This window comes from Psittacula echo (assembly GCF_963264785.1).
Source record: "Psittacula echo genome assembly, chromosome: 7".
Classification (NCBI taxonomy): Eukaryota; Metazoa; Chordata; class Aves; order Psittaciformes; family Psittacidae; genus Psittacula; species Psittacula echo.
In genome coordinates, this window is record NC_137740.1 from 19301465 (window position 1) to 19311382 (window position 9918).

General features: G+C 40.1%; 1 protein-coding gene across 1 annotated transcript in view; it reads left to right on the forward strand.

The window, feature by feature from the left end:
* The window catches only part of PTGS2 (prostaglandin-endoperoxide synthase 2), a gene marked incomplete at both ends in the record, with an annotated part of 5640 nt that extends 560 nt beyond the window's left edge, over nt 1–5080 (forward strand). Inside the window, 9 exons of the mRNA XM_080623629.1 lie at nt 1–117; nt 229–372; nt 846–989; nt 1354–1535; nt 2356–2439; nt 2623–2869; nt 3924–4210; nt 4379–4526; nt 4674–5080. Coding sequence (XP_080479755.1) covers nt 1–117; nt 229–372; nt 846–989; nt 1354–1535; nt 2356–2439; nt 2623–2869; nt 3924–4210; nt 4379–4526; nt 4674–5080 — 1760 coding nt within the window. The remainder of the gene's footprint in view (nt 118–228; nt 373–845; nt 990–1353; nt 1536–2355; nt 2440–2622; nt 2870–3923; nt 4211–4378; nt 4527–4673) is intronic.
* Nucleotides 5081–9918: the final 4838 nt, after the last annotated feature.

Consider the following 9918-nt stretch of genomic DNA (forward strand, 5'->3'; position numbering starts at 1 on the left):
CCAACCCTTGCTGCTCAAACCCCTGTCAGAACAGAGGAGTATGTATGACAACAGGATTTGATCAGTATGAATGTGACTGTACAAGGACAGGATATTATGGGGAAAACTGTACAACACGTAAGTATCCTAAATCTCTCTTCATGGAACTGAAATTTGATAATTAAATTCCAGTATTGCAGGTCATCCTCAATAGCTAATTTACAGTAATCTTTTCATTAATGCTCACAGCGGAATTCTTCACATGGCTGAGGCTGACATTGAAACCTTCACCAAATACTGTCCACTACATCCTCACCCACTTCAAAGGAGCCTGGAATATCATCAATAACATACCTTTCTTACGGGATGCTATTATGAGATATGTATTAACATGTGAGTTCTCTCTTCTTTTAACTGACAGAAGTCATTCCTAGAACTTCAGGGTGATTGATTAGTCTGTATATAAAGTTAGCAACCTAAATTGCACTGAAGTAAAAACACTCTACTCGAGATTTCTGCATGATGCAGACTTGTATGAAACATGCTTTGAAATGGAGATGCTTTTTGCTCTGATCTCTACTAAAATTCAGGATTTTGCTAGTGTAAACTTTGCACTAAATTACTCATGTTGATAGCTGGATTCAGTAGATAATCAGAGACTCAATACTGTTATTCAGCAGCTGTAATCCCGTTTACCATCAGTAGCTGATATGTGTGGAATTTCTCAATGAATGTGGCTGCTTCCAGAATACATGGAAAAGATACGGCCTTGTGACATTTTGAGACTAAAATGTACAGCTTGGGGGGGGGGGGGGGGGGAAACCAACAAACAAACAACCAAACAATTTTTTAATTTTCTTTTTCAGCAAGATCACACCTGATCGACAGCCCACCAACTTACAATAGTGATTATAATTACAAAAACTGGGAAGCTTATTCCAACATTTCCTATTACACAAGAAGCCTTCCACCAGTAGGACTTGACTGTCCAACACCAATGGGTGTGAAAGGTAAGGAATAAACCAAATGTATAATGTTCACTTTTAGGAATTTCTATTTATCTTATCTTGGAAAATACCATGAGACTTGCTTTTGTCAGTGTAGGTTACTGTAAGAATAGCCATTGGTTTGGATACATTGTGTAAAGATGTAAAAGATAACTATGCTGGCTCTCACTGAGTTACACGTTAAAACTGGGGAATTTAGAAGTTTCATACAAAATCAAGAAAGTAATCATAGAGAAGCAGATAATTCCCCTTATTTTAATGATGTTATCCCTCGATAATATATTGACAGTTTTAAGCCTTTTTGTTAGGAACAAAATTAACTATTGCATAAACTTAGTTCTCTGGAATATTTCACTATTTCTTGCAGGTAAGAAAGAGCTCCCAGATTCAAAGCTGATTGTGGAAAAGTTTTTGCTAAGGAAAAAATTTATTCCTGACCCACAAGGCACAAATGTGATGTTCACATTCTTTGCCCAACACTTCACTCATCAGTTCTTCAAGACCGATCACAAGAAAGGACCTGGCTTCACCAAAGCTCTCGGCCATGGGGTATGATCATAGCTCTGTAACTTGAACACAGCACTTTAGTGTTATAGCTGCTCAGTAGCAATAAAGGTCTATCATGCAGATTGTCAGGGTACACAAACACCAGTGCACATACTGTGCAGCACTGTTTGCCAGAATCTATTGGCTTTATCCCCTCTGTAATTTCTGCTTAGGCAAAATTCCAGCACTTGGTAGCATCTCATCCTGGGTCAGAACCACTTATGTAAAGCACATGGTTCTGGTTAAAATATCTGCATATTGATCTTTGACTTTTTTATTATCCCCAAGAATCTGCTATCACCTAAAGGATGTTAGATCTAGTGCGTATCTAGAACTTCTCCGTTGCAAAGAGCTGTACTCAGCACTGTAAAGTATGTTGTCTGCTGCTAATCAAAGAGACTTAGTTTAAAAAGAACTTCAAAAGCAGAATTGGTTTAGGATCTTTATCTATAAAACAGGCAACCTTTGGACAAAGAGTTCTTCAATATAAGCAATGTGTATGTCTGAAACAAAGCAATAAAATATGTGTTTATATAAAGACCTTTCTGCATAATAGAAAGCTGCTGACACTTTAAACAGAGTCTTTTTTAAATTGCCATTCAATTTAAAAACTTGCTGTTATGCAGAGATGGCTGTAGTTGCCAGGAAGTAATTTGGCTTCATCTTAAATATCAGTGCATGATACTTATAAGGTAATAATAATATAATTAAAGGATAAACATCTAAGGGATGAACTCCTACTGGCATCCGTAGAAGTGGGACATATCCTAAAATAGCAAGAAATGTGGGTTGGCTTCATGTTGCAAATGATTTTACTTTATAGGTTGACTTAAACCATATTTATGGAGAGACTCTGGAGAGGCAACTTAAACTGAGACTTCTGAAGGATGGAAAGCTAAAATACCAGGTATGTCTTATCTCAGAATCCCTGCCTTCTTACTGCATGACACTTGCTTCTTAAAACAAGTGCTCTGTGCATGGTGTAGTTGATCTAAAGTGTAAGTGTAAAGTTGGTAGTAACGGTCAACACAAGTTAACTCATAGCATCATGGCTTACAAGTCTCTTGTTCTTTCTCCCTACCCTTGGCAGGTGATTGATGGAGAAGTGTATCCACCAACAGTGAAGGACACTCAGGCAGAGATGATCTACCCTCCTCACATACCAGAACACTTGCAGTTTTCTGTTGGGCAGGAGGTGTTTGGTTTGGTCCCAGGCTTGATGATGTATGCTACAATATGGCTGAGGGAGCACAACCGAGTCTGTGACATCCTGAAACAGGAGCACCCAGAGTGGGATGATGAGCAGCTGTTTCAAACTACTAGACTCATATTGATAGGTGAGTGTCACTTCTACTACATGCAACTCTAACCTTCTCTTGAGCATGACAATTCTACCTGTTATCTACTGCAGATGCAGTAAGTGTAGTAAGAGGCAAAGCCATTACTTAAATTGGCACATGAGGGCATACATCTGAGCCTGCCTGACCTGTCACTGGGATTGTATTGAGGTACAGTTTCCTCCTGTATACCTATATTAAAGAGAGAACTGAATAAAACTGAGCTAAGTGATACTTAATTCGCTTATCAAATGGAAACAACTGAAAGCTGTGAAAAAGCAGGAAGACAAGGCTCATTTCTCAGAGAAAGCACATAAGGCTAGGTGACCTCAGTCTCTTGGATCTTGTGGGGGTTTTTTGTGATGGTTTTTTTTTTGTTGTTGTTGTGGTGGTGTTTTGTTTGGTTGTTTTTTGTTGTTGGGTTTTTTTTTTTTTTTTCTCCTGGGGTTGGGTCAGTTCAGGTATGCTTTAAAAGAACAGCTGTGTTTGTTTAATGTTCAGGAAGTTATGTAAAATGTAATTCTACATATTTGTCTGTCCAGTGGTATTTAGCCTTCTGTACATTGTGATGTACACTAAGCTTGAAAAGATGTTGCCCAAACTGACTGAAACAGTAAACCAAGACAATGCTATTAAGCAGCTCAGAAGCTGAAAGTTGCTTTCAGATACCAACTTTCTTCATTATCCCATACATCCACCCTAGAGAGTATTGTATAGCTGAACACAATGTAGATACTGATGTGTGCTGTTCTGTGGAACATACAAGGAAGTGTATCTGGGGTGGGGGAAGCAGCCTATAGAAAATGCTTCTCTACCACAGAAAAAGAATTTTGGAATCTTAAAGTACTGCTTCACCCCTTAATCATGTAAGATAGATGAATTCTTTTCTTCAACAGATAACAATGTTGAAGAGTGTGTTACCCTGCTCATTATAGGTCTGGAGGGGTTTTTTTTAAGAACAGTTCAGAAATGGTATTTTCTCTGAGTGGGGGAATCACCTAAATTTTGTGAGGCAATTGGTACCAATGTTCTCCTCTGTTTCATTGACCAACAGGAGAAACAATTAAGATCGTTATTGAGGACTATGTACAGCACTTGAGTGGCTACCACTTCAAACTCAAGTTTGATCCTGAGCTGCTGTTCAACCAGCGATTTCAATACCAGAACCGAATTGCAGCTGAATTCAATACTCTCTACCACTGGCACCCACTTCTGCCTGACACTTTCCAAATACATGACCAGGAGTACACTTTCCAGCAGTTCCTCTACAACAACTCCATAATGCTGGAGCATGGCCTTTCCCATATGGTGAAATCTTTCTCCAAGCAAAGTGCTGGCAGGGTAGGTACTCTCTCAAGTTGCTAGTGAACCAACAGAGATAGAAACTAGGGGTGGGGTGGGACAAGGGGATAAGATAGAGCTATCGAAAACTAATCAAATACTATAAAGGCATAACTTCATCATTACTCTTACTGGGAGATCTTACTACTTTTCATCTTTATTAAATAGGTTGCTGGTGGGAAAAATGTTCCTGCTGCAGTACAGAAGGTAGCAAAGGCTTCAATTGACCAAAGCAGACAAATGAGATACCAGTCTTTGAATGAGTACAGGAAACGCTTCATGTTGAAACCATTTAAATCATTTGAAGAACTTACAGGTAACAGTGTCTGTCCTTTCTAACAAACAAGGGTCTTTTTCTTAAAATGGTTAACAGAGTCCTACAGTGTTGTTACTGGCTTGAACAGGACAGTCTTGCAATGAAAATAGGATTTTTCCACTTATGGTTTTCACTAATCAATTACAGGAGAAAAAGAAATGGCAGCTGAACTGGAAGAGCTTTATGGAGACATTGATGCTATGGAGCTGTATCCAGGCCTTCTTGTCGAAAAGCCACGACCAGGTGCCATCTTTGGTGAAACAATGGTGGAGATTGGAGCACCATTCTCTCTGAAAGGACTCATGGGAAATGCTATCTGCTCCCCTGAGTACTGGAAGCCTAGCACCTTTGGTGGAAAAGTTGGATTTGAAATAATCAATACTGCATCCTTACAGAAGCTCATCTGCAACAATGTGAAAGGCTGTCCCTTTGCAGCTTTCCACATCTTAAATCCTGAACCCACAGAGGCAACTATTAATGTTAGTACCTCAAAAACAGCAATGGAAGACATCAATCCCACACTACTACTGAAAGAACGATCTGCTGAGTTGTAAAAATCCACCTATTTATTTATTTAACTATATAATTTATTCTATTTATGGCTTAGTGTTATAAAAAAAAAAAAAAGGGGGGCAAAAAACCCCCCAAAACTTGAGCATCTTCATTCTGGGGGTTGCCCTAGGTGCCTTACTTGGGTAAGGCTTCTGCTTACAAAAGGGATTTTCTGTGTTTGAGCTCTACAGTGCTGAATCCCTTGTTAAAAGTCTTCTGTAACAGAACTATGTATTCCAAAGTGGACAAAGGTTCCAACTTTTTTTTATGTTGTTTTAATACTTGACAAAGAGTGTCAGTGGAGTTTTTGTCTCTTCACTTGATAGGTCACATAACACTACAAAAGCAAGTTACTGCCTCAGCAACTTCTTAAACAGGCCATTGAACTAAAAGTACAAGAAAAAATTGCCTTAATGAAAACTGCCAGAAAAGATTATGAATTCAATATGAGCACTTGAAGATTAACAAAAATACATATACTTGAGACTTACTCATGTCAAGTCAGAAAATGCATTGCATTCATTGTTGATACTACCTCTCCCTCCTTGCAAATAAGGCACTTTGTATGGTAACTTGTATTTGGTTTTATGTGTAAATCTACTTTCATGTGGCATTATACTTTTTTAATTTATTTAAAGAAAATGGAACTTCTTTTGGATACTACTTGTTCTTGAAGCATATGTCACAGGCGTATTATTTGTGTAAGAAGATAATAATAGGTACTGAGCTTAGTAATAACTGACTGTCATGCTGCAATACAAGGCTGCTTGTATCTTGCTTCAGATGTTCTATCGTGCAAGCTTGGGGAGGTCTTAAACTTAGTCCAAATTATTGATGTTCTTTTTGTAGCTGTAATTCTCTGGTCTACTTGATAATATAGTTTTAGTCTTTGTCACTTTAAGGACAAATGGACAGTATGGCTTTAGATAAGGATGTGACTATAGTATAGCTTTTAGTACGCAAACCACAGATTCTTGTGGATTAGTGAAAACTGAGAACCTGTGTAAACTCGCACAGCAGAGAATGAATATAGGGTAGATCTAGCAAAACTTCAAGGCACCAAGACTTGAAGGTAGCTTATGTCTATGTACACAAGCTATATTTGTGACTTATAGTTCTATTTATTGGGGGGAAGAGGGATAATGTTTTGTGTATAACTGCTAAGCAAAGGCATTTTAAGTGACTTAAGCTTATTTAAAACTGGCTAGCTAGCACAGAATCTCCTAGACGTATTTGTCCTAATCCAGCACTAAAATATGTAGTCCTACCTGGGTACGTAAGGAGTTACACAGGTTCTTGTACCAGCACTTCAAACTTTGCATGTAAGGGTTTGTTTTTTTGTTTTGTTTTTTTTTCCTAATTTCTAGAGAGGAAATGTAGAAGATGATCCTCCCGTAAAAGCAGCTTGGGAACTATAGATAAAAAGAAAAGTCGCTTCAGACTGGAATAGAGCAGCAACCTGCTATTCTGTGCCTCTGCTCAAAATTTCTTGATTACTTCTGGAAAAGGACTTGAGTTTTTATATTTCACATGAATCTCTCAAACATTTCTAGAGGCTTGTATGTTGTAATGGCCATGGCAGTAGTATAGTTTGACTGTGACTTCTGTTTCTGTCGATGTACTTAAAGAAGTCAATTACCTTTTGCTGTGTAAGTTTGTAATTGTTAGTGTGAATAGCTGAATCAAGATCTCCTATAGCAGTCAGTACCAGTGACTGATTTGAGGTGGTCTTTGGTATGAGTGCTTTGGGAGAAAGAAGGGCATTTGTTTTCCTTCTTCTGTTTGAAGCATGAAGAAGGGAAAATCTTCAATAACCTTGTATTAAAAGGTGGTTAGTACTGTACTTGCTTATAAGTGAAAACTGCGTGGACACTTGATAAACATGTAATTATTATTCAGATCCATCTCTGGAACACGCTTCAGAGCACCCTTCTGTAAGTAACAAGGAAAAGTGTTTGGCTTAGAGTCAAAGGGAGGCGAGTCTGGACAGATCTAGTTATTTTAGGGCATGTAATAGAGGAATTCCTCAGACCATGTAATTTGAGTTAAGTTATAAGCTGCTTCAGAACAGAATCATGTTCACTGTGTTTTGTACGCTGCAGCCACATTTCAACAGTCACTTATCTTTGACCCAGCCTGCTGGGTTTGGCTGGGTTCAAGTTGCTTATGATAAATTTGTATGTTTGAGATTATTTATTTTAACAGTCTGTGAATTGTTTTTATTTTTGTAGGACAATAATGTTTTTAAAATGCAATTGTTTATATAAATAAATTGAAAACATTTCCTGTATGGGCTTATTTGTTTGTGATTTCCTTCAGCAGTATTTAGTATGAAATAATTCTTTCGTTTTATTTGCCACTCAAGATTAAATGGGGAATTCCAGGCAATTAAACAGCATTAAATTATCTTGTATAAATTCTCAAATCTAAATGCCTGTAACTTTAGTCATCCAAATATGTTGTCTAGGGTTTTTCCTTTTCACTGGTGACCAAAGGGCAGGATTTCACTATGACAGAGCTAGAGAAGCCAGCTGCTACTCCCCAACAGTGAAGATACCACCAATGGTGCCTCTTGAGGATGTAGGTGATTTAGAGGGGAAGTACAATATTGGAAATGTACAACAGCAAGTTGCTGTAACCAGCCTCCCTTTACCATCCTAGGTGCTAAGACTTTCCTAAGCCAGAACAGGCCATAGATCTTTCTATTCAAGCTTAGCATGCTCCATGAGATGAAACCACTTCAGCATACAAGCAGCCGCTGGACAAGGTCTTTGCACTTCAGTGTGTTTTCAGCAGTGGTGGCTTGTCCCTGTATTCAGACAGGAAATTCTGAAGCTGTGACATCACTTCTTCACTGACTGCTTTCCTTTTACACAAGGGTCCTGCTTTGTTATCGTCATCACAGTTACTGGCTAACTTTGCAGAGTCATGCAAGCTAGAAAGATGGGCAGTGGGGTTAAGAGAAGCAATGGTGGGCTTAATAAAATACCAGAGGCAGGAATTGCATGAGTTGGTGCAATGTGTTCCTCTTTTATAAGGAGTATCATCAAGGTCATCAGTTTCTTCCTTATGTTTTCATCTCTGATAAGGAATGAGGGGAAGCTATGAAGGAAACAACTGAGGGGATCATGCACCTTGTACTGTTTCAGTCAACTCCCAGACACCGAGCAAATGTCACCTCATGCACCCTTTTGTGCTCAGCTCCCACTATCATCCCACTGTTAACTGTCTCAAATACTCCCCCATCCCGCTATTGGTGCCCTGTCCTCTCACAGCTTGTTCATAAGTGATCAACCCCATAGCCACAGGCCTTCACCCAGAGCCACCTTCCTTCCAGCCACACAAAACTCTTTGGTGTAAGGCTCATCCCAGCGACACACAGCTCTATATGTCCAACAGTACTTCAGCCCTGGGAATATGCAGCTCCTTTCCATCTCCACCAGTGTACAGTTCCCTTACTTATTGTACCCACGCACCCAAAGACTTCCAGCAGTTCCCCTCAGCTTAAAACTCAGTCTTCACCACTTCAGTGACCATCTTCAGCTCCAAAAAAGCTGTTTTGAGGACCCTTCCAAGAGCATCACTCCAGTCCCTCACCTGGCTGGATGTGGAGGCTATGGGTGAACAGAGGCATGTGCAGACCATGTAGGAGTGTCGTGGTTTAAGCCCAGGCCATAAATTAGAACCACGCAGTCTACTCCCCCTACCTTTCTTCCCCCTCCGCTCCTGGAGGGACGGGGAAGAGAATCAAAAGAATGCAACTCCCACGGGTTGAGATAAAAACAGTTTAGTAACTAAGGTATAACACAAACCACTACTGCTACCACCAATAATAATAACGATAAAGGAAATAACAAGGAAGAGAATACAACCGCTCACCGACCGGTACCTCACCCCCACCCCGCTGAGCTCTAGCCCTTCCGGGAACTCTCAGTTCTATCCTGGGCATGACATGCTGTGGTATGGAATACCTCTTTGGCTAGTTTGGGTCAGGTGTCCTGTCTCTGCTTCCTCCCAGCTTCCCCTCCTCCCTGGCAGAGCATGAGACTCACAAAGTCCTTGGTCAGGCTAAACATCGGTGTTATCAGCTCTGTTCCCAGGCCAAAAGTCAAAAACACAGCACTGCACCATACTAAGAGGTAGAAAAAATGACTGCTGCTGCTAAACCAGGACAATGAGGAATGTGGCTTTTTTTTTTTTTTTTTTTTAATAGCCAGCCAACTCATTTACTTGACAAGTTAATTCATTTCTTACATGTTTCTTTTTTGAGGGGAAATGGAGTGAGGGAGTGAGCAAAGACAAGACTTCAGGAGAAGCATATGTTTGGCTGCTGCTGCCAGCATGGCAAGGCACTGCATGGGGAAGTGTGGCAGCATGAAGGCAGCAGTGAAGTCATCCACAGAGAAGGTGTTTTGGGTGACTGCTGCCCTAATTAGGGAAGGGCCAGTCCAGATGGATTTAGCACACGATGGATGAGATAGCTTGATCATGGAGGAGCTCCTCCTTCCCTCTGAGCAGGGGCATGTCCTGATGATACAAAAGGCAAGAATGTTCCTCAGAGGAAACTTGCCCTATGAAATACTTGCTTTCCAGCCTGGGCTGAGGTAACTGTTTCACCCAAGGCAATGCGGTAAAGGAGAGGGGCTCATCATTTAAGTCATACCCTTAGAGGGGAAGTCCATCAAAGATTACAAGAGTTCTGTGCTTTAGGAGCAGGTAACTATACACCATCACCTTTACCAAGGGCTTTTGCCTTTCATCATTGGCTTGCTTGTCTGCTGTGTAAGAGGTCTTTATGGATGCTGAGTTGGAGCCCTGCAGGCATCTGACCAGGATTATT